The 25,049-nt window shown below is 42.1% G+C and overlaps 1 protein-coding gene across 4 annotated transcripts in view; it reads right to left on the minus strand.

The window, feature by feature from the left end:
• The window catches only part of Ryr3 (ryanodine receptor 3), a 528,612-nt gene that overhangs the window by 23,793 nt on the left and 479,770 nt on the right, over positions 1–25,049 (minus strand). For 3 of the 4 annotated variants that reach the window (XR_004388016.1, XM_032903887.1, XM_032903885.1), the window contains 17 exons: positions 24,088–24,219; positions 23,535–23,647; positions 20,278–20,374; positions 18,645–18,751; positions 18,243–18,294; positions 17,282–17,338; positions 16,009–16,108; positions 15,777–15,856; positions 14,287–14,363; positions 11,397–11,470; positions 11,127–11,144; positions 10,637–10,717; positions 9,769–9,857; positions 8,246–8,374; positions 4,792–4,896; positions 2,650–2,731; positions 671–1,995 (listed from right to left, as the gene is read on the minus strand). Coding sequence is in view for 3 of the 4 variants with exons in the window: in XM_032903887.1 (XP_032759778.1) it covers positions 671–1,995; positions 2,650–2,731; positions 4,792–4,896; positions 8,246–8,374; positions 9,769–9,857; positions 10,637–10,717; positions 11,127–11,144; positions 11,397–11,470; positions 14,287–14,363; positions 15,777–15,856; positions 16,009–16,108; positions 17,282–17,338; positions 18,243–18,294; positions 18,645–18,751; positions 20,278–20,374; positions 23,535–23,647; positions 24,088–24,219 (2,718 nt within the window). In the remaining variant the exon portion in view is untranslated. Of the gene's footprint in view, positions 1–670; positions 1,996–2,649; positions 2,732–4,791; positions 4,897–8,245; positions 8,375–9,768; positions 9,858–10,636; positions 10,718–11,126; positions 11,145–11,396; positions 11,471–14,286; positions 14,364–15,776; positions 15,857–16,008; positions 16,109–17,281; positions 17,339–18,242; positions 18,295–18,644; positions 18,752–20,277; positions 20,375–23,534; positions 23,648–24,087; positions 24,220–25,049 lie in introns of those variants that run through there. The other variant, XM_032903886.1, reaches the window with a different exon arrangement.

Below are 25,049 nucleotides of genomic sequence, written 5' to 3' on the forward strand. Positions count from 1 at the left end.
TTTTTTCTTTGATGCTAAAGTGGCACCAAGAGTTGCATGTTGCAAGAGAAGGAAACATGCAGAACATCCCATGGCCAATGACCTCTGAGCTACCTATGTCTTATCCATTTGATTTAGTTGACTGTCTCAAATCCCTAATGATAAAAATGTTCCAGGTATAATCCGACTCACTGATATAACACACTATCAATAAATAGCAATTATCATCATTGACATCATATGAAGTATTTAGTAACTTTTCCAGCTAATGAAATGGATTTATTGGGATTATAAGGTTAATAAGAGAACTAGAACATATTTACTACAGAGCTTCAGTGAAATGGAACATATCAGAGCTTACAGGATACATGGAAATTCCACGCATTACACTTGCTCTTCTATGCTTTCACTGAATCAACCTGTGCACCACGAATGCTAACCTAATAAAAGTCGGAAGCGGGTGAAGGTGTCAGATCATTATGTTCAAACTCTCCAGTGTAGACCAGAAGTCCTCTTGGTGACTAAACACTGAAACACCTAAGTCTCAAGCTCACCACCTGGAATGTCAGCATAATCCTATCAGAACCAGTGTTAATGCAGTGTTATTACCTGCGCAACCATGGCAGTGCTGACTGCAAGATACAGTTAGAGACATTTAGGGGTAAGGACAACGAGCTGGAATTACGTTTACCTGTGCTTTCCTTTTCTTCCGTACAGTACTCTCTAATGTCGGGGGTTCGTCTTTGCCGATAATTTCAGAGAGGTCACCTAATCCCACTTCAGGCCCTTGCTTTGAACCGCCTTCTTTCTTTGAGTGGATTCCAAAGAGGTCTGACATGATGTCTGTGTCTCCGGCCTCACCCTTTACAAAGTGGACCAGCTCGGTGGTGATACCTGGCTCGGTCACTTCCGCCCTGTCAATCTCCATTACATCATCATGGATCCCAAACTGGGTGGGGTCAGGCATGTCACCTAGGATCTTAGTCACTCTGATGTTCTTTGCCCCTTCTACAAGGCCCCCTCCAAATACTGTGTTCCAGAGGATCTGAAAGATTCCTCCCAAGATAGAGAAGAGCAACTGAAAGAGGCCCACAACCAGCATCCAGAAGAAGGAGAAGAACACCCTGACCAGCTCCTTGGCGCTCATCTTTTTCACATTCCTATACTGTTTCCTGAGGTTCTTCAAGGTTGCCTTCTTCAGAAACTTGGTGACATTTCTCTTTGCTGAGGCACAGGCCATGGCAAAGGCAGAGGCAGACTCAAAAGATTTATCTTCTTCCTCCCCCTCGATTTCTACCGAATAGGAGTCTTCATCCTCTTCCTCTTCCTCTTCTGGCCTGTCAGTTGAGTCAGATTCTGAGATCTGAGATGCTAATTGCATCTCGAATATTGTATCTTCACAGAAGTTCACAAACAGTTCCATCTTCTCTTGCTCCCCGCCTTCATTGACTACATCAAAGATGAACTGTCGCTTAGATTCCTTCACCTGAGGCTTTTCCCACTGAGTTCGACTGGATTCACTGATCTCAAAATAAACACGCTCAATCTTCTTGGCCCCACCCATGATTTCGATTCGACCCAGGTATGGTTCGAAGTAATTTAGCACACTTTCTGCTGGGTCCAAGAGACACTTGAGACGAGAATCATTTGGCATATGCTCAGAGAGATTTGTCAATAACACCGCCACATTGAACCCTATGTCCTTGGCTGGCTCGTGGAACCTCTCTACAAAATCCACATAATTAAACATGTCATTCTCATCAGCCTCTGTACATGAAAGAAGAAAATCGATCTCTGACTGTGTATATTGTTTTAGACCTTCCATGGCCTTCTGGAATTCTTTTCGGGAGATGATCCCTTTACCATCTGGGTCATATTCTTTGAAGGTGTCTGAGCTGGTTAAGTCTTTAAGTTTCAAGAACATGTCAAAGAATTTCAAGATCATCTCTACATTAGTAGACGATTCTACCAGCGTGTCAACCATCTGCTTTCCAATAGTCCCATTTACCACATTTCCTGTGAGGCAGGTTCAAAAAGACATACAAATATATAAATGAACCCAAGTTATCATGCAACTGGACAGGCAGCTATTTTTAGAAGACTTATGTGGCAAATTAGTCAGTTTACTTCTGACCATATGATTTTAAAATAGTTAGGAAAGAGCAGCAAGCCATAATAACTACCCCACCTGGAGCCAAGGGACAAGAAACCAGGGCAAGAGGGAAATGGCCACACCATTGGCCTTGTTTCTGCCCTGGGGCCTACAAGGTGGTTTTATTATTAGATCTCTGGGAATACATAGGGATACATGACGTCCCTTTGATCCCCTTTGACCTGGGAGGGTGCCCAATTAGATGGCTGGCATACACACTGGCAGCCAGATGTGTCAAAAAGCAATGGGGAGAGGGAGAGGATAGGGAGGGGCAAAGCTTGGAAGTTTTCCCCAGTTCATTCTGGCTTTCCTATTGGCATCAAATGAGTTGGTTTCAGCCTTTGTCCATCAGACCATGTGCCCCTCTTTCATGTTTTTTTCTTTCTGAAAATTTGTCATTCTAACCAATGTCTTATGACATCAGTGACCTGTGAGAAGCATAATCTGTGTGATTAGTAAGGTTAGTGCTCAGACCAATTACAATTGTGTGAATGCCTAGTTATACCAAACAGCCCAACCTTCCAGGAGGGACAGAAGCATCACCACCATGTCCTGAAGGAGATCCAAGAGTTCCTTCAGCAGCTCGATCTGACTGGAATCCTAGAACAGAAACAGGAGATACCCCTGAGCTATCTGATCCCTCAGCAAAGTCCAGGGTAGTGAGCAAGAAGGGCCTGCTCTGGAAAGGTCAGGTGAAGGCTGCATCAAGGCAAGAATGTGTTCCCTTCTCGCTGTGAGTGAAGGTGGCTTAAATTCCCTGCCTGGAGTACAGGGATGCCCATCAAACACAGCTCCTTCACATTCTGCTTAGGACAAAGCAGCAGATACACCGACTGTTACTAAAAGCTACCTAACAACCCCAGCCACTAAAAAACCGTCAGGTACCTTCTTAAGTTTATTTGTTGTTTTCTGTACTGGAGAACTACCTATCATGAGCTTCATGGGAGATGATGTCGTAGTCCAACTAAGGAAACATTAGATTACCAAATATAGTCTCCTTTCTTTGTAGATCAGATTAACCCCTTCAGGGTGCCACTGAATCCTTAAAATAGTATTTAAGCATGCTATTCTTCTGGATTGTTTTGATGTTCTGTTTGGTTTTAATACAAGCAATACAGGCAGAGTCCTATAATGCTACCTCTGTGCTGTAAACTCTTCGGCATATACAGGACGGTATGTGAAAGATCTCATTTAAGGGTGAAATTAAAACTAGAAAATGATGCTTCCAAGAATAAACTGAGGTAATTATTTATTTTTTACTTTAGTTTTTTTTTGAGATGGGGTTTCTCTGTGTAGTCCTGTTTGTCTGTCCTGGAACTCATTCTGTAGACAAGGCTGGCTTTGAATTCAGAGATCTCGCCTCTGCCTCTGCCTCTGCCTCTGCCTCTGCCTCTGCCTCTGCCTCTGCCTCTGCCTCTGCCTCTGCCTCTGCCTCTGCCTCTGCCTCTGCCTCTGCCTCTGCCTCTGCCTCTGCCTCTGCCTCTGCCTCTGCCTCTGCCTCTGCCTCTGCCTCTGCCTCTGCCTCTGCCTCTGCCTCGAGTGCTGGAATTAACAGCTTGAGTCACCACCTATCAGTTTGAAGGTAATTTTTTAAAAAATGTTCTCTGGGTCAAACTTGTTTTACCAATTCTCTGTTTCTCTTGTCCAAAGCTTTGTTTAGCCATTCAGTTTCCTAAGGAACTTTTCCCTACCTGCTGCGTGTCACAGCTCTATTGAAAAAAACAGCAGCAACAACAACAGCAAAACGGTAGCAGGACAGACTATTAGAGCTGAGAAGAGACCTCAGAGGCCATCTCTTCTAATCCTGAATACTTTATAGCTGATGAAACCAAAAGCTGGAAGTGGGGAGGAACTTTCTCAATGTCACTGATGAGGAGGAGGTGACAGAGTAAGGACTCTTGTCCCTAGAATTTCTACACCACACTGTCATGGTTGACACAGACATGGACATGTTACTGCCAAATTACTAGTCCCCCCAGAACTCTTTTAACATAAGGCCAGAGTCAAAAGGGGAAAAATGAAGGGTTAAACAGCACATTCCAAAAGAGAGGAGGCAGGTGTGATAGCCTTGAAATTTTCAGATGTACATTATTTAAATTAACACTATAAATGTCCCTCTAATCAGTCTGAAACACATCTTGAAGTCCTTGAAATGTTGTCATGGAGAGAGGCGATCGCCGACTACATATGCTACATTTATTTGTTCATAATAAATGCTCTGAGTGGTTCTGATTCATCTTGCCAGAGAGATGGGGAGAAGGAGAGGTGGAGATGGATAAGGAGGGGAAGCAGGGGAGGGGGCATTTGTGGATGACAGAGACATGCAACATTTGGCAGGTGAGAGACGTTGGTGTACGGTATTCTAAAATGAAAGGACCATGACAGGGAAGCAAAGGGGATGAGCGCCATGGAACGCAGTGTTGAGGCTCTTACAGAATAATAGGTTGGTGGGACATGAGGAAGGAAGAAGCTGCATTCATGCAAAAGCCCCTCTGGGATGTCCCTGGAGACATACATCTGTTTCCCCGATTTGTCCTCGGTTTTAAGAAGGAGACTAATCTGGTTGGCTTTCCCAGCCTTTGATTAAACAGCCACACCCAAGGGGAGGTTAACCCCACATTTCACTGTAACGGAACATGTAGAGGAACAGGCCACAGTACCTGAGAGAGCTTCATCTGCATGTTAGCAAACACGTGGAGGAATCCAACCACTGCATCCCACAGCCTACTGTGAGCCAGGCTCTGCTGGTTCCCGATGCAAGGGCCCTGTAGAGAGGAGACAGCCTGACTCCATATCGTGTCACCCAGAGTCTGTCCTATCAGGGCATTTGACTGAGGTTTCTGTGAGAAGGCAGCACCTTTCACACTCCTAATCTCATGCTTCACTATTTTCCCGAGTTGCTTTTCATTCTTTCTAATTATAGGATTTTCTCTCTAGGTGGAGAATGGGGTTTCATAGCTCATTGATTATCCTTTAGCTTCAGAATGAAGACTACCGTTAATGAAAGAGTTAACTACTACAGCTGAAGCAGGTCAGAAGGGCATCTCTCTACATCAGTAGCTCTTGGCCTTCTTAATGCATCAACCCTTTCATACAGTTCCCTATGTTGTGGTGGTTGCCAACTATACAATCATTTCCACCGCTACTTTTGTAATTTGTAATTCTGTAATTTGTACATTTGTAATTTTGCTAATGTTATAAATCATAATGTAAAATATCTGTGCTTTCTGGTGGTCTTAGGCAACCCTTGTGAAAGGCTCAGTCAACTCCAAAGGGGTTAGGACCCACAGGTTGAGAACCACCACTGAACCCTCTCTTCACCCAGTTCTTTCCCTGAGGAAAACAAGGGTAGCAGATAGTCTACCTGTTGTTTTCAAGCAAAGCTCCACGTGAAGATGTGAAGTTCAAAGTCTCAGTAATAACCTCCATGATCAACTACTTCTAGGGTTTTCTTGCTTAGTTAAACATTATATATAAATACCAACTCAATTATTTTTTCCCCTCAAAGCCAAATGTAGATGACTTAGCTACCAGTTTGCTCTTCTGTGACAGTAACCTTCCTATTTATGGCTGTCCTTTAACTCTGCTTGAAAGTCTTGGGGTTTTGTTTTGTTTGTTTGCTTGCTTGTTTTTAATCCTTTACTCAACCTCCAAATTTCTCATCAATAAGAAAGATCTGAAAAGGACACACTTACTCTCTCAAGAACGTCTTAGTAGGATTCCCAAAGGAAAATTGAGATGAAGAAGTACTACCTACTTTCCTAAATCACACAAGCATGTTTAAAAGTTACTGTTCATCTATGTTCCGTTTCTGGTCCCCAGAAGTCCCATTTTCTAGGTTGTACACTAGAGGCCAATAAGTTCATTTTGGCATAAAACTCATTGTTGAAAGAAACACGTATTTCCAGAACATGGGCTCCTCTGGTGTGTTGAGCACGCCAGGAGAAATCATTTGCTCACAGGTTCTCCTTTGAGAAGTCTGCATCTATCCCTGGGTGGATACCACCAACCTTTCCTTAATGGAGCCCTTCTCTTTTTGAGTTTTAATACAGTTTAACTTTGCTACCTGAAAAAAAAATCCTCATTTTCTAGGTAGTACACTAAGCTTTGTGTTTATTTTTATGAGAAAATAAAATGAATGATCCAGGTACCTTATGATTTGGATAGTGAATGAAAATCCAGTTAGTTTCCTCCCTTTCCTTCCTTCCTTCCTTCCTTCCTTCCTTCCTTCCTTCCTTCCTTCCTTCCTTCCTTCCTTCCTTTCTTCTTCTCTCCCTCCCTGCCTCCCTCTTTTCCTTTCTTTTTTTCTTTCTTTCTTTTTAATTTAGTACTGGGGTTTGAACCTGGGACCTCAGACATACCGGGCAGAAACTCTACTATCGAGCTATATCCTCAGACCTTTCAAAATTATCTAAATTTTGAGACAGGGTCTCCTTATCCAGCTGGCCTTGTACCCACTCTCTACCCTGGGCAGGTCCTGAGCTTGTGATCTTCCCACCTTGTCCTCCGGATAGTGTTTTTCACAGAACAAATTTCAACTCCATGATGTAAAAAAGAGCCACACCCAGAACGGGTGTGAAGAAATTTACAGAACAGGAAGAGAAGGAAACGATAAGAAAGAGGGTGAAGCGCTTCTCTTTCCTTTCCTTGGTTTTTCTTCAATTGCAACAAACATAAGTAATTGTTGACACTATTTCTCATGAGGTCTTTCACAATCCTATCTCCATGACTTTTCTGAAAGACCAGTATACCTCCTTCTTTATTTATCCACAGCCAGTATATATCTGTAATGACACTGTGCCCTGGGGTTCAAAAGAGCTTTCTCTCCCACTGAACTCACACATGTGTGGTTTATTCATTTCATTTCTTTGTTGTCTGACTCTGAATCTCGGCACGTTGTTCCGGCTATCCTCAATTCCATTCCTTCATGTTTGGTACATAAGTTATTATTCGAGCAATAGTGCATGTGATTATTTCAAATCTTGTGTGATCATCTCCTATCAAATATTTTCCATCATGTATATGATGTTTTTCAAGGATACTGCAGGCACTTCCAAGGTAGAGACAATAAATTATATTCTTCCTCGGAACTAAGGAGAAAATGCAAGCTAAATATTTTGTTCAATCAATAAATGAGAAAGTATTTTATTTGTGAGTTTTCTGGTTATAATAACATAAAAATAAAGTGTCAATTCTGCTTCTAAAAGCTCTTGGATCACAGAAGGCTGATAAGGCAACTGGTTATATAGTCAGTTATACCTAAATACATCATTCATCTCTCTTCGTGGTAGGTAGACTGTTGTAGGAAATAGAGATTGTTATAGAAAGAGAGAGAAATCTAGACCATTAAGACAGAGATACACAAGATTAATTAACTTGATTAATTTCTGAATTTTTGTTGTTTATTTGATTTTGTGACATAGTCTTACCATGTCACCCAAACAAGCTTCAAACTCAAGATCATCACACCTCAGCCTTCCATGTCTGGGATTGCAGGCATGTGTCACTATAGGTAGGTGGATTCTGAGGTTTTGTTTGTTTCCTTGTTTTACCATTGTTCTATAATTCTATCTCCATGCTTACTAAACATCAGATGTTGATACTTCATCAGATATTCTAGACTGAAGAATGTTAAGATGAACACTTTTTTCTTTTATTGTTCATTTAAAGTCAATTTTGAAAGGGAAACTAAAATGTCTCCACTTCTCACAGGGTTTCTCTGTGTAACAGAGCCCTGCTATTTTGGAACTGGCTTTGTAGAGCAGGCTGGCTGGCCTTGAACTCACAGAGATCTACTTGCCTTTGCCTTCTGAGTGCTGGGATTAAAAGTGTGCACCACCACATCTGGCAGGAAGCAAATCGTAATCATAATAAGGTAAATGAAAATAAAGTGTAACGACGCCATGAAGAAGTCCCGGTGGGGCATCACAGACTATAGTACCTCATAGACCACAGGTAATAATGGTCCCATTTTCTAGATAAGAAATAATGTCAGCATTGGGACTGAGTACATAAGCTAATCACTGTGTGCATCCAAATACTCTAGAGAATATAGAAAATGAGGATATTAAAAATATTCTATTTGTTATCAGTTCTGCAATTATTAACACCTACCTGGATGTACTCTGTAAGAGAATTAAAGATTTGCTTGGTGACTGCCAGAGCTTTAGAGAAATTGTGCTGTCCAGATTCATCAATGATGTCCTTTCCTGAATAGTACCAATAGAAATCGCTGATTGACTCCTAGAAATAAACAGCAGATTTTGATATTTCTTTCTCTGAATTTAAGGAAAGTAAACTCAATGGATAAGAAGAATTTAGAAGAATCCCATATCTCTAAGCCTCTGCTGTGACAGAAGCTGGTGACCCTGTGAAGATGGGCAGAGACAGTCCTAACACCTTTCAAACTCACATAGGTCTCCAAAGGGAAGAACGTATAAGAGACACCCAGTCTTTAGTATCTGGGAGACTGTGATATAGTTCATTCACAGTGAACCATGTCCACCAAAGATAATAGTGGTTATCATCCAAATAATTTTAGTAACAGCAAAGGAATAGCAGCTAAATGGCAGATGCTGTTCTCAGTGATTTATGAATATCAAACCTCTCACTATTTATCACCACTGTGTGAGGGAAGTCTTATCTGTCACATAGACAAGAGAACTGGACCACAGGGAACTTAAATAGATTATTCCTGATTCCTAGAAGGTGGTAAAACCAGGGACAAGAATCTATTAAGGAACAAAGTCAGGTTACTTCTCAACACTAACAATGTGAAAACATAACACATTCTTAATACCATAAACAGGTTTTTCTTCTTAGTCATTAGGTTATTTGATTATTCTTCCTTGGCCATTGTGGCTGGGTCTTCACTGACCACACTAACACCAGTCAGTATTTTATAATCTACTTTCATAGCTAAGGTCCTCTTACTTGGTCTTTTAACACATGTTTTAGGAATTAAAACTTCCTTTAGGTGTGCGGAAATACATTACAACTCTTTCTTTGGGGTCAGATGATATAGATATTCTCTGACAAATGGAGGCCTAATGCATAAGTTTTCAACTTAACAAAGGTATGGAAGTGGCATAGATTCAGTTGAAATTGTACTTGAAATTCTGAGTATTGTTTTTCTCAACTAACAGCTTATGGTATGATGATCTCCCACAATGCTAGGCAGGAGCCATGAACCACAGTTCAGGGTTAGCCACACAATCTTAAGAGTGAACTATCCAAGTACTGTAGTGCAGTGGTTCTCAGCCTTTCCAATGCTATGATGTTTTTATACAGTTCTTCATGCTGTGGTGACCCCAACCATAAAGTTATTTTCATTGCTACTTCATAACTGTAATTTTGCTATTGTTATGAAATAGACCAATGGTCCAATGGTCTTAGGTGATATCTGTGAAAGGGTCATTTAATCCATAAAGGGTTGCAGCCCACAGGTTGAGAACCACTGCATAGTGTATTATCTCATTTACCTATGACATTCGGTAGCTAGGTATGTGAAATACAACTCATGGTTGATTTGTCATTGAGGAACATCTGTATCCTGGATCTCCACGCATCTGCAAAGCCATTGTTAACTTGTATAACTGTAGATGAGACACGCCATTGCCTAAGGTTCCCCAACTTACCTGCAGACGCAGAAGGTAGTCCACGGTGCTAATAATGATGTTCACAGTAGTGGTGTTGCCCATCTGAGTTCTCAGGAAGTTCTGAAAGTCTGAGAGGACCAGTGCTGGGTCAGAACCTAGGTTCATTACACCAAAGGGACCCAGGCATGCCTCTTAGCTGAGCTTAGAAGTGGCAAACTATGCAGCTCAAGTTCTACACAGACAATACATTTGGAACCTTGCAAATCCTCCTCTCCTCTATTGCCCTACCAACCTGGTGACATCTAAAACAAGATGAGACCCAATAGGTGATGTGAAAGGACTCGTGATTCTAGGGGTGTTTAGCCTTGATGACACCAAACAATAGCAGCTCTAAGTCTAATGGTCATTTCATATAGCCTCTCTTGTTAAGGACTAGATGAATTGGTATTCTTGGGTAGTGTGGTGGTTTGAATGAGACGGCTTCCAATAGAATGGTTCATATGTTTGAATGGTTGATGACCAGTTAGTGGATCTGTTTTGGAAGGATTAGAGGGTATGGCCTTGTTGAAGGAGGTGTGTCTCTGGGAGTGGGCTTTGAAGTTTAAAAAGCCCATGCCAGGCCCAGTCTCATTTTCTCTTTGCCTGCTGCTTTTGAATCAGGATGCTCTCAACTACTGCTCCAGCACTATACAGTCTGCTTCCTGCCATGATGACCATGGACCAACCCTCTAAAACAGTAAGCAAGCCCTCAAATAAGAGTTGCCTTGGTCCTGGTGTCTCTTTGCAGCAATAGAACAGTGATTAAAACAGAAAGCAACCGGTTGAATCAAGTGGAGTCCACCGAAATGAATGAGAGTTGTGCATACAAATGTTGTTTTCCCTTGACCAATCAGTTGATACCACTTACCACTGTTATGTCCTTCACAAAGCAACTGTAGAAATCTAAAGAGATCTTGTGTGAATTCATCATTCTGGAGTACCTTTTCACCTTGAAAACATAATGTACACATTAGCCTTTGCTTGGCTTCTCAACAAGTACATCTGACACAAATGACTCCAAAACTGACAATAGGGTTTGGAAATGTACCCTTGGATTAATGTTGATAAACTCAGTTAATTGGGAACCAAGGCTGCAGAGTACACAGCCCCAACAGTAACTGTTTAGCCCCAAGACACATCTGTAATGAGAACAACCGGGACAAGGCAGCCAGTGGCTCATGCCCATAATAACCCATGCTTTACAGATAGAAGACACTTCTTTAATTAAGCATCAAACTGCTGGGCTAAACTTGACATGCAGCCACCCAACCCAAGATGTGTCTGTACCAAGGCAATTAAATCTATTCTCTTAAGATTTGCAAACATGGTAGGAACTCAGGGAAGAGACTCACACTTACCACGCTCACGGACAATGACTGGTGATAAAAGAAAAAAGAGGAAATACAAAGTAAGAAACCCATAAATACTATAACACATTTTCTTCAAATACATCTAGCTCCATGAACGCATCCATCTTGGATGCTGGCCTTAGCAAAGCTGCAAATAGAATTGTTTTTGCTCAAACTGAGCAAATCTTTGTAGATAAAATAGCATGCAAAGGCTCTGATTGGAAAGAGCTGAAATTTCAATCAGGAAGAGAATGCCCTTGACATTCATTAGTTACTTACGGGTGCCTTCTTCTGTAACCATCCCCAGGCCTTCAGCTTTATTCTGCCTCTCAAATGCATTCAAATCAAGGACACTTTTAATGGGCAAAAGAAAACAAGGTTCAGGGCTAACTGGTTATGCTGGGAAAATAGATTTGTAATGTCAATGAATCTACTAAGAGTATTTTGTCTCATTATCATAAGTAGACCAATACCTAGCAGCTTGGTTAAAAGCCTGATGGTCCCTTGGGTTTGTGCCAAGCACTGTGGTTTATGGATGTGATAATCATAGACCTTGTTCTGGGTATAGAGAGGCAGTGATCACTGTTCAGCTTGAATCTTTTCTTATGGATGAAGAGTTGGAAAGCCTTTCTGAATTAGGAAGAGGAGTTCTGTCTGTGATTTTGAACTCCATTACTACCCCGAGGCTGGAAACAAGATTGCTGTAGCATCAGATTACTTTTCAGGAAAGCCCCATCTGTTTTCCCAACAGTTCAACTCCTTCTCTGATATGACAAGCGTCCTCAGCATAAAGTTTTATTAAGATATTGCTCTTAGGGAGGTGTATGGCTGATCCTGTGAGGACTTTAGACATTGGCCTTAATTCTGTTGCTGTTCAGAGATGTTGTATGACTAAAAAGACATGGGCACTCTTTTTCTTCTTGGGGAGTCATGACTTGCGAATTTTAAACAGAAAAGATTGAAATTTCTTTTTTTTAAAGATTTATTTATTTATTATATATAAGTACACTGTAGCTGTCTTCAGACACACCAGAAGAGGGCATCAGATCTCTTTACAGATGGTTGTGAGCCACCATGTGGTTGCTGGGAATTGAACTCATGACCTCTGGAAGAGCAGTCGGGTGCTCTTACCGCTGAGCCATCTCTCCAGCCCAAAGATTAAAATTTCTATTCCTATCTTTGCTGTTTTACTTTGCAGGTTTAAAAAAACTATTTATTTTGTGTTTAAGTGTTTGCCTCCATGTTTGTTTATGTACCATGTACATGCCTAGTGCCCATGGAAATGAGATGAGGGTATGGGATCCCCTAAAACTGGAAGTATAGATAGTTTTAAGCCACCATGTGGGTATTGGAAACTGAACCTGGGTCCTCTACAAAAGCTGCAAGGGTTTTTATCCCTCCCCACCCCCCACATCTCTCCAGGCCCAGCTTTGCAGCTTTTCCCATCCCAGGCTGTGCTGAATAAAACTGATTTGCTCAAAACTCCAAGTGATCCTGCTCTTTTGCTATATAGATCTTGCTGTGCTGGGTTAGGAGATGGGGCAGGTGGGGATTGACCTAGGAAAGGGCATTTGAACCTTGTTGTTTTGAAGCTTTGATTTCGAATTGGTGCCATACATGTCCTAGTCTCACCTTAGTCCCTAAACACCCATGTTGAGTGTTTTAATTTTGCCACTGCTTAAGTATTTTACAAATATGTGTTATTTGTATAATAATCGAACCCATTAAAGTGTCTTAAAACTTCTGTGAGAAGTCATCTTGCAATTAAGTTATGTCACTTGTCCCTCTGTGCTATCATTATAAATGAATTATAAGGAAATTTAGCAGTCTCAAGTGCTGTAACATATTAAGAGAACTCTTAGAGACCTAGTGGAAATTTCATGAGTAATGTAGAACTCGGTTTTCTTAATTTTGTCATCCCTGTGTCCACAGGTGCTATTCTATTTGATCTTCAATGAGTCAGGCCTAGCAATACTACATTTCCTTTCCCTGGGACAATGAACTAATAGACTGTTAGTGCATGCGCGCGCGCGCGCGCGCACACACACACACACACACACACACACACACACACACAGAGCTAAGTACAAGAGATTATGCTGCAGCTTAGATTGTTTCCTATTTACCCAATCAAGTAAGGTTGGCAAGGTTACAAAGTCTACTGAACGAATGTCCATCCTCTAAATTTTCAATGGTAGACATCATGTTGTATTTTAACTCTTGATACTTGGGGCGAATGAGCTAGTAATTGTGACTATGGTTTCTTTTAGAATGAGTTTCAGACAATTCACAATACATAGAAAGTTTAGAGAAGGACACTTTTCAGAATGTTGGCTCATTCTGAAAATGAACTAGTGTGGTGGCCTTATACCTTTTGAGTATTTATTCAAAAGTTGGTTCAACTATGATGGGTAGCTTATTCAATTAGGTAAGATCAACTGATAATTCAATGCTTTGCTATTAAGTCTGTATCAATTTTGTTCCAAGGGCAGGATGGACCTCTGTCAAAACAGATGTCTCAAAATATGTGCTCATCGAATATCCATTCAACTTCGAATATTGTTAAAGGAAAAGATTCCAAGTTGTTTCATGGGTTTAAAGAAAGCAGCCTTCACTAAGAGTGAGGTGTACCTCTCCCTTTGCCCTCATTTATTTGGCTTCACTTTTGGGGGTATCCATATTCAAAGAAAAATGTAGTATACATTGATCATAAGAAACAACCTAACAGAAGGAAAGAAGGAAGGAAGGAAGGAGGGAAGGAAGGAAGGAAGGAAGGAAGAAAGGAAGGTAAAGAGGGAGTGAGGGGGGAAGGGAGGAGGAGGGAGGGAGAAAGAAGAATGGAAGAGAAAGAAGGGGAAATGAGGAGAAGGAAAGGAAAAGGAAAGGAGGAGAGGGGAGGGAAAGGGAGTATAGGGATTGATAGACTACAGCACTAGGAAGGATGTTTGTGGCTAAGGGAGATTAATATTTCTTCTCTTAACGTTTTTTAATCTAATCCTGAATTCTAGGGAACAATATCTATTTCCTTGGATTTTAATGTAGGTGACTGCTGAATCTTCTCTACAACTCCATGTCAATCTAGCTGATTTTGTACACATCCATCTATCCATCCCCCCTTTCTCTTGAATTGTGAAGTTTTAAGAATGGTGAGAAGTTTCCCTATATTTACCTGCAAGACTGCATAAGACCAGAAAGGCTTTGAAAGAATCCAGCATCTTTTTTCTCCTTTAAGTAATCTAGCATTTTCTGTAAAGGAGACACAGTTTAGAGGGAAACAATGAAAGCCGTCACAACTGATGATCTTCCTAAGTCCAATGGAGAAATGGCAGATGCCCTGCCACAGAAGCATACAAAAGCAGACTCTTGGTGACACATCAGAAGTACTAGTATAGTTAAGAAAATATAACCTCTACACCCAAGGCTCAGGGAGCATCTCAGAAGAGGCAAAAAGATCGTAAGAGCAAGAGGACGAGGATACCAGCTGAGAGACTGTCTTCTCTTATACAGTATAGGGAAGCTGCTCCCATGACACCTCAACTGGGTTGCCTGAACAAGGTCTGAACAAGGCTTGAACATTAACAGCACCAGATGGCATCCTCTAGTTTGGGGAAACCCCAGAAGGCCTCATTCCTAGATGAAGAGCTTCAATTAATGACCATAGGCATTAATGAAGGAGAATCAGTCTTTCCCGTGGATGAGCCCCTTGATAAGTTATCCAATACTAAGTGGTCAGCCCTAAAAGCATACTGATGAGTCACACTAAATGGACTCGGAGGTTTATATTTATACGCTTATATGAATGCATACATGTAATAATAATTAAAGGAAAGGTGTGCATGAGTCAAACCATCTACTTGGGGAGTCAGATTCTATTGTATGAAGGCTTATTAGCTTTAGTATTTCAGCACAGTATAGCACACTTTTGACATTTATGGGTTTATTGTTACCAGTTCTAATTCAGACACTGACTGAGTAGCAGCTGTCAATACTGACTGGCTCATGTATTGCTCATTGGAGGTTTGGGTATTTTATTTTGTACTCTCAGAAGCTGAATACAGGGTAAGCAAGTGCTTCGTCACTGAGCTGTATCTCTGACTGTTGATGTTATGAGACAGACGTTCACTCACTACATAGCCCAAGCTTGCCAGGAACTCAAAAATCTCCCAGCCTGATCTCAAATACTTTACTTGTATTCCCCACTGAAATAACTTCAGCCTTTACTGCAGAACCAGGCATTCTCAGCGATCGGCAAATAACTGTTTAATGAATAAAGCACAATTAAATGAATAACAGGTTGCGAATTGCCGTGGTTTCTCACAGTAAAGCAGCTCACAGGTTAAAGCGCTGAAATACCAGAGGCATCAGAAACATTCTCTGACTATTTACAATTCGCAGAAAATCTGAGGAGAAATGGCAATGTTTTGTTCCTTTAATACCAGGCTTTAAAAACCTCTTTATTAATACACACTTTGCATGCTGACTCCAGGCTATTGCTTTATCTGTGTTCCCAGCTACTCTGACATAATTGGCCACTAAGGACAAACACCAGCCAAGCCACTGTGGGTAGCCTTCTTGGAGCAAATTAAGCCTCATCAGTGCGAACTGTCAAGTCGAAGTACCCCCAGGAACTCTTCCCCATCCCCCTCGACACTGGATTACCTGTTGCACACCAGCATTGCCTCCGTTCAGAATGGCAATCCCCAGCTTCAGGGTCTCAACCACCATGGGGCTCATCTCACCTGCCAGGGTGAAGATTTGATTAAGTCACCATGGAACGAGGTGGTCCGTCATACGTGCTGGGTCTTCCCCAGTCTTGCTACTATGACTTTAGGTCAGGGTGCACTGGCTCTGTGGCAGTTACCTAGGGTCTACCTAGAAACAGGGACATCACCTTTGCTGGCACTTATCATCTGAAGGACCATCTCTGCAGCACCACGCTCGTGCAGCCGTGCTTGCTGATATAGTGTCTTTTGCTTCTCCATCTCCTTCTCCTAGGAAAAGAAGTCATGGAAAGATTTGCTCTCAGCCCCTCCAGTGTCCTCATCTGTACCGTCTGCCCCTGTTCCCCTTCAGTAAATACAATGTGGCAAGGTGAGGTGAGGAAAGGTAATGCACATCATTTTGGATAAAGCAAACCTCTACATTTTATTTCCAGATATAACTGAGCTTCCTCAAAGGATATACCCATAATTCACTCACCCTTTAATGATGAGTTTTCCACTCTTTATGTTGATAGGTAACATAGTGTTTTCACCTTTGATATTATAAAGAAATCTATGATTATTATTTTTTAATAGTGAAGTGTAGATAAAGGATATTTATTCAATGTGGCCATATTGGGAAGAGGAGCAGAAAGATCTAGTGAGCCTTCTCAGTCTTAGTCTTCAGGGTCCTAGTGTGACACTAACTAAGCCATGCATGTCAAGGTCTAGACAGTCCATCCCTGCTGTCTCGGCTCGTCTCTCCTGCAAGGCCACCTGACAAGCTCTAAGTCTTTCTCCTGGAGACAAATTCTTCCTTGACTGCCTCCAGGGTTCTAGCTTTTCCATTTCCAGCATGATATTCCGTGTAAGTCAACATTTAAGAGTTCCTATTTTCAATATTCTGTTATACAGGAAACATGCTTGGAGGCCACTTGAATACATTAATCTGAATGTAAGAAATGTCTCTGCATTTAGACTGCAGGTACACTGCCACAGTTGGTTACCTACATTCATTTTTATTATATTTTTGGTTGTTTTGCCTATCAAAGGGCACAGGAACCTAAAATTGTAAAATTTTAGGAGTTTTGGGCTTCTGTACTGCCTTGAAATAAAACTACTATCAACCTGTATTTATAGACTAGTGTAGATGATCCCGAGGTCCTTGATTGTTCATTGTCAGTGTTTAAATTTGTCCTTCTACCACTCCTATTGCTACAGTATATGGCAAGTAGAACATTCTCCATCAGAACAAGCCTAGTTGGAAGTGGACATTGGAAGTGGACTTTGCTGAGGAGTGGGTTGCCTGATGTTTGTCCGTCACACAGGCAGATGGCAGAGTTATGGCTAGATTTGTAGACTCAGATACAGCGGTACAGCGAGTCTCTAAATGGCGGTCATCATTCTGAAGGCCCAACCTATAGGCCAGCAAGGGCCCTGGTTCTAATCCTTATAGAAACTCACTTCGAATGTTTTTTCCTTGTCTTCCTCTTCTTCTTCATCCTCACCACTCTGACAGCTCTGGGTTCCATAGAGCAGGGAAAGAAGGAGACAGAAAACCAAGTTACAGGGGAGTCTAACAAGCACAGCTCTTCTGTGATGTTTTGCAAGGGCAGGGGACAGTCTATTATTCAGACTCCTCAGGACCTCAGCACCTTATAAAACTAGGAACACTTTGATCATTGCATGGGAACATTCTACTTTAAATGCCATTTCTGCAGTTACCAAGGGGTTAAGGAACAAGACAGAACAGGGAGCTCACATATACAATGTGATCTGTTTTAAGCACAGATAAAAATTTCCTTCTCTGGAAAAGTTCTGATGTAAATGAGAACTCAGGAGTATGTGGAGTTGTCGTTGTTAAGACAAATACCAGGACCATGATAGTAAGACTGGGCTACCTAAGCCTTAAGTTATCTCTTTGTACTGGGGCTGTGAGATACCACAGAACAAAGAATATGAGTTCCTGTTTGTCAACATATTCCACCTTCCTGAATGCCTTTCTATCTGAGGACAGTTTCCTTATGCGTATTCAGCATTCCAGAGTTTGTCAAACTCCTGGTGGTAATTCCTCTAGTTACCAAGGCTTCTCAAGGACATTGGAACCCCATTTTTAGTGTCTAGCATGTTTCTTTTGTCTGCACATGGACTGAAGAACCTGTCCTCTCCTGATTGCTGACTGAAGACACAGAGATAGTCTGAGTACCTAGGCCCATCTACCCAGCATTAAAACTGTCCTATGAATCCAGCCACCAGCAGCCATTATTTCTACAAAGTTCCAGGTGTCACACTTGTGGTTCATGAGCTGGGTGATACCTAGAACCTGTTATGACCAAGGGGCAGCCCTCTTGCTCACATGACAGTTTTACATGTCCAAAGAGGGCTAAAGATAGATTGTGACAGAGTGCTAGAAACCCAGGTATACCTTGGCCATCATGCTGGAATAGGAAGTGTACAGTGGATCATCTTCCAATTTGCTGGAAATAACAGAGAAAATATTTAGTGCTAATTTTGGAGTCAACAACACAACAAAAAACCCACTAAAAACCATTCCAAGGTAAATGTACCAGTGAACTAATCAGATAGTTTGGCTCAAAAAAGCTGAGTCAGTATTGGCTTGACATGGAATTTAAGAGTAAAACTAGAATTATAAGCTGTTTAATCTTTAGTCTGTCTTGTATTATGATGATGATAAGTGTGTCCTCTATATGTTTCCTGGTGGTCATGAACAGAGGCTTTCAGTTTTGAAATTCCTCACACTGTTTGCTGACCACTGTGACCTAGCACCATCCCTGACCTGGGGGAAGAACACCAGAGTGATGCTGACCTCCTCTCAGTGAGCGCATTGCGGCTAAAATGTAGAATGATCTGGTGAAGGGGGTCAGGTTGCTTTTCGGTCTCCTCTTCTTCCTCATCTTCAACCCTGGGAGATTTCTACACAGAGTAACACAGACAGATTTTTAGGCACAGGTTCCAGCAGGCATCAGACAGCTGCATGCAAACAAAGAGAAGGCAAAGCTCAAGGCTCAGAAAGGCACTGGACTGGAAGCAGAGAGCAAGCTCTCAACCAGATGCTTATTTCAAGGTAGGAGTCTGCAGGATGCAAGGCTGGTGCAGACGGATGCATTTCTACCAGCCAATCAAAGACATTCCAATCTCAAATTAACTGAAATAAAAGAAAGCAAATGGCTGACTAACAGGGAATGAACTACAGAACTCCCATGCAAGTTATGGGCACCCCAGTTCAGGAGGGAAACCCCCCTGCTGTCACTTTTGAAACAGTCCCTCTAGATAATACATGGAATTTCTTCTGGAGAGCAGGTTAGAGATAGAAGTGAGGCAAAAGTCACAAATCTCTGGGACTTATGTGGGGACCAGTTGTATTATTCCAGATTTAAACGATCAAAAATAGCTTCACTCTGGACACTTGCTTGGTGCAAAGCTGCTATCTAGGTGTCACTTCTCTGTCTTTATGGAAAGGGAACTAGCAGCTGTTGTTAGTGGCAACAGTAACATTTTCTGTCATGGCCCCTCAGAAGGCAGGGGCTTGGGGCTTGGGGGTTGGGGTGGTACTTGGTGCATATGTGAGATCTGAACAGGCTGTGTGAATGTTTGGCAGTGGAGAGCCTGCCTGCGCTCCTTCCCAGCTCCACACCAATCAGGAAAGTGGGAAGACAAAGACAGCACCTCTCTTACCAACAGGACTATGTGGGGAAAGTAGGGGACCTAGAAACAAAGGGAAGGAAAATGGGGAAGAGAGGTTTAAAAGAAAAGAGGAAGGGAGGAGCCAAAGGCACAGGATGATAGGGAAAGGCAGAAAGAGAAGGACAGGAAGAAAATAAGGAATGAATAATAGACCAGGATTAGCACAGACAGCAAAGGAGACACTGGAGTGATAAGGAGAAAAGAGAAGAGCAGGGAGGCCTTACCACACTCCCCCACCCCCAGAGACACGATGAGGCTGCTTCTTTGTATTTCACTTCAAGCGGTTTCAGATATGAAGTCTATTAGAGACAGTGCATGACAGATTTTTGGAGGGCCGACCCAGGGCTGTGAGGTGCAGTAAAGAGGGTTTTATAAAGGCATTTTCCCCAAAGCAGTATGATTATGGACGTAGGGTCTTAGCAGAAGGGAAACAAGACAGGGGGACCTCCTGCAACAGATGGTGCTCAAAACTTAACTTGGCAATGAAATCTCCAAGACGTAGCTGTGCAACTCAAGAAACGTTAGTTGTTAATGAGGATGGAGCTAGGGGTGCGGATGTTATTAACACCTCTAATTGAAGTTTCGTCCTCTGGCTTTTAGGACCATTGGCAACATCATCCTGAGGTTTTACACAGTTATTTCTTTTCCGATTGATTCTCTGTGAATGCCAGATTCTCACAGCATATATAAACACAAACACAAAAAAAGCAAACCCATTCACACCCATATCTGCTCCCAGTTCATTCAGTACTTACAGCCAAATCCTGTACTAGTTTCTCTTCAAAGGAATACGCCTCTGTTTCTATCCAAAATCTCTGATAGCCATGGAGGAAGAGGTTAATAGAGCGGTGCCTGAGTGGGAGGGGTGAGAGGGGGGATCAAGAGAGTTGTGGGACTTGTTATTTTAGATTGGGTGGTTAGTGGTTAGTAAGCAGGACAGACTTTTTGTACAATTCCCATCTTCTGATTGGTCAGGGCAGTCAGTAGCTCATGTCGTACCCTATAACTAGGTAATTCATAAATACTGGAGTACCTTCTGATCACCAGAGAGCATGACACAGCATCCCCATTTAGTTTTACTGGGTTGTCACCACATTGCCATTCTAGTGAGAAACTGCTAATTAGATCGAGTCGGGAAATATTTGTTTCAGATAGCAATTTAGTCATTCTTTTAGATCGGTCATCTGTTGAGGTAATACAACTGAAATGATGCTGTAGTTTAGTGTCAAGCTAAAACCTTAACCTCAGCCTTCCTGCCTTCCCCCATTCAAAGAACAGCTCAGCAAGGAGCTCCCGCGTTCACTCAGGAAGGCAAGAGCTGGACATGCTGTGCCATAAGCGTGTGTCCTGTATACCTCTGAGATCCTGGTTGTACTCTGCTGTTTTGCTCATGCCATTTCCTATAAGCCAGATTGACTTCCTGGAAAGTTAGTCACAGGAGCACATCTATGTGCTATGGTCAGCCTTGGTGAAAACGAGACAGGCCGAGAATGAAGAAGAGGGCAAGAGTGGCCATTGAGTGTTCTGGTAGAACCAAACCTTGCTGTCTCTCATTAAAGTCTGACCAATCAGAATTTTACCTTAAAAAAGAAATTGTACAAATGTATACTCTTGTGGCAACATTGACTCATGGCCAAGAACAGAGGCATGTGCACAGAATAAGCTGATGTCTTTTAGGTTACGTTACCATTAAAATGGGTATTAGTCTGTCATACTGAGTTTTTTCATTAACCTTTTCCAGCCAAACACGTTGAAAGGTGATCAGGAAGAAATTGTTAATTTTGTGTCTGGAGAAAAGCATACAGGGTTTTCTTTGAAACACCAACACCAGGGAAACAGCACCTCTATAATCAGATAAAGCCCTTTCGTCCTTTAGTCTGGAAGATTCCATGGAGCTTAGCCAATCCCAAAGTAGGGAAGATCTGCCTCCATTGTCACCTCCGCAGTGAGCTGGCTGCTATGAAGCTGTCTTCACGCTAGAGAGGATCCCGGCAACTGTTCTCCAGCGATTGGCTTAAGGACAGCATGCCTCACCACACAGATTTCTGAAACTTAATCTGTCACATGTAGGTGCAGGGATACTGAAGGAACACCCGGATAGAAAGAGATGGTGTCAACATAATTTTTAAAAAGCTTGTTTTTTGAGAGGAATCACTTCTGCCTGGCTGGCCTAGCCCTCGACAGGTGTTTTTAGAGCTTAGTTCTTCAAGGTACATCCTCAGGCAGGCGGTCTGACTGAGAGGATGGCAAATGTTTTTTGGTATTTTCATCGTTTCCAGAACACAAATAAAAATCTTACACACCTCTCCAATGTTAAATGACTGTCAACCTCACTTTTCTGTCAGAACTTCAGCGTCCTATGTACCTATGCTGACTTCCATTTTCATCTTTTCATTCATGAATTCTACTTGATTTTTCCTGTTGCTTTATTCCTCTCCAAATAAAGCAAATCTATTATCCTGGGAGGGACCCTGTGAAGCAGGTGTATATCTCAGAAGCTATGATTGCTCCATCTTGTAAGAACCTAAATGGGAAGACTCACTTTGTTCAAGGCAGGGTACAGGATATTTTGGATAAATGACAGCTAAGAGCCACCATTTGTTGTGGGTGAAGTCGAAGTAGAGGATGGGCCCTGGTCTCATAGTCTAAACAAACATTGGTGTGTAGGATTCAGAACGCTTTTGTCCGAGTCAATTGTCCTTAGTCAGGTGAGACTGTTCCCAGAGACTGGGAAGTTGACCAGTCAAAGCTTGTCACTCACTCACCAAGTTTGTAGATGGATAATAAACCTGCCCTCACCTACTCTCCAGTCTACCTTTGAAGAAGGAGGTTGTCTTATCACCTGACATGCAGATCAAGTCCTAGTGGTGGGCACAGGCCTTGCCTCTTACTGCTGTTACTACAGTGTTGCTCTGCAACGCCCTCCAAAGGCCCTGCCTTGAAGGCATCGTCTCTGCTGTTACTGGGAGGTGGGAGTTGAAGTCTACAAGTTGAAGTCTAGTGGTAGGAAGCAAGAGACGCACCCTTGAAGGGGATATTAGGACTGTTACCCCCTCTTTCTGCTTCCTTTTCTGTGAGGTAAGGAACTTTGCTTTATCCCACACTCATTTCCACGATGTTCTGCTTCACAACAGACTGAAAACGAAGACCCCAAGTGAGCATGGACTGAAGCCTGTGAAACTATGATCTAAAATAAACCGTTCTTCCTTTTAAGTTGATTTGCCTCAAGTGTTTTGTGGTAGTGGAAATCTTACTTACAGATTCCTTATGTTGACAGAAGATATGCTACACAGTTTGAGGAAAAAAAACAAAAACTAATCCCTTCACCCAAACTTCATATAATTTTTACTTCAAAGTACAAAAGACCAAGATAAGGGCATTGTGCTCCTGACTAGCTTCTGGGTATCTCTAGCCTTTCTTATTTCTTTTTGCTTTTTAGACAAGGTCTTGATACATAGCCCAGGCTAGATTCACATTCATGATCCTCCTGCACTTCCTGAGGGTTGAGGTTACAGGCATGTGCCACCACATCTGGCTACCCCTTTTTTTCATCTCGATGGAAAATACACTGTGATAAAAGATGCTCAGGTTACCGGTTTTTTGTTGTTGTTGTTTGTTTGTTTTTTTTTCCTCTGGCGAAGAAAAGCAAATTTTGTCATTTCACCCAGTGCCTGAGCAGGGATATGATGGTGTTTGGGCTAAGGTACTTTAGGAAACAGTTCCCCATTTCCAGAGTCCTTTATGTCCTCACAAAAACCCTCTCTCAGCAAAAGCAGACAGCCTCATTGTGTGTTGGGAGGCTGTGAAAGCCCAGGATGAGGCATCCTCACCTACCTCCCTACTTACCTTGACTGCTTAGTAGACAATGTAGTCTGCAAGGCTCCAGAAGCCAAGGACCCCAATTCCTACTGTTAGGATCAAGTGCAAGGACCGTAAGAGAGCTCAGTTGTAGGAGAGCACTTTAATTCCTGTCTTAGGCTCACCTGACAGACAGTAGTGAAGGAGAACCTACCTGGGCAGATTGTAGAGTGGAGCCATCCTGAAACAGGCCACCACTGCCCGTTTCCGTTGCTTTGACAACAATTTATGCCACACAGCCTTTTTGGACCTCAAAGGCTGTTCCACCTAAGAAGAAATCATGTGAGCAGGTACATAGTAGGCCAACCTGAGAGGCACACTGAGTAGGTCAGACAATTAACTCTGAAATAATGTTGGTTTTGCAACTGAAGTTAGCAAAAATGTTGCCAGCAGTCATTCTTGTGTGACAGTCCTATGTTTTCTTCATTTTCTCAGATGCCACTAGACACGGATTGCAGTTTTACAAATGGCAAAGAGCTGTAAAAAGTCTTTTGAACTCATACCAAGAAGTCGTGAGGAACACAAGGGAAAGCTGAAGGGGCTACATCTATGAGGCACCAGGCAACATTTAGGGGTGATGGGGGATCACCTCCAGTGGCTGCTTTTTGCCTCAAGTGGTCTCCTATAACTGAGAGCTGAGGACAGGGAGGAAGATTCTGTCCTCCAGGGCAGTCTTGCTTATACTCTCTCAGAGCAAGCACCCATACCTGCTCCAGGTGGAAGAGAGCCGCTGAAATCCTCTGCACCCGCTCCACCGTCTTTTCTGGATTAGAAGGCTCTTCATTCCTCAGAACGTCTTTGTAGAGGTTCAGTTGCCATTTCACAGCGGGGTCATCAGACTGAAAGTTGAAGCACATCCACGAGGTGAGCCATTTCTGTGCCTCTTGTGCTCAGAAATACTTTTAGTCCTACCAGGGTTCCATATAACAAGACTCATTTTTATTATATTTTCCTTTCTCCCTCCCCTTTCCCTCCTTTCCATTCCTTATATTAAAAAAATATTACGTTATTATGTATGTATTGTGTGCCTAACTCTGTGAGCATGCGATACGTGTGTCTGGGTGCTTGTGGATGCTGGAAGAGGGAGCCTGGATTCTCTGGAGCTGTTGTTACAAGTAGTTGTGAACTGTGTGATGTGGGTGCCGGGAATTGAACTTGTGTCTTCTGGAAGGGCAGCAGGTGCTCTTAACCACTGAGCTCCTTTTCTTCTTTTTTATAGCCAACAACGTATAGATGCAATGCATGAACTTCATGTTTCCCATCCCTTTAGCTCTTTATGTTACATTTTGAATGATTTCTATAAAGCAATCTTCCAATTTCTTGATTCTGTGTTCAGCTCTGCCTACCCTATATCTTATGACTATAGATTAAGGTTTAAATTTCAAGAGTATGTATTTGTATAATCCTTATGCTATCTTTTTTAAAAATTAAAACCATTCCCTCCTTTTTAAGGACAATATTGTGATTAATTTTTTGTGGATTCTATTGCTTCCTTTGTCTACCTAAACTGTATTTGTATTTAAATTTCTTTCTGTTAGTTCCTTACTGCTTTTAGCATTTCCTTACATGCTTTGAATCTTTTCAGTCTATTTTGGGGAACAGTTTTATGTATTTACTTTTTACCACATTTTAGTGAGTAGAGACCTTCCAAGTGGGTTTACTGTTGTCT

Source organism: Rattus rattus, chromosome 5, assembly GCF_011064425.1.
Source record: "Rattus rattus isolate New Zealand chromosome 5, Rrattus_CSIRO_v1, whole genome shotgun sequence".
NCBI classification, from domain to species: Eukaryota; Metazoa; Chordata; class Mammalia; order Rodentia; family Muridae; genus Rattus; species Rattus rattus.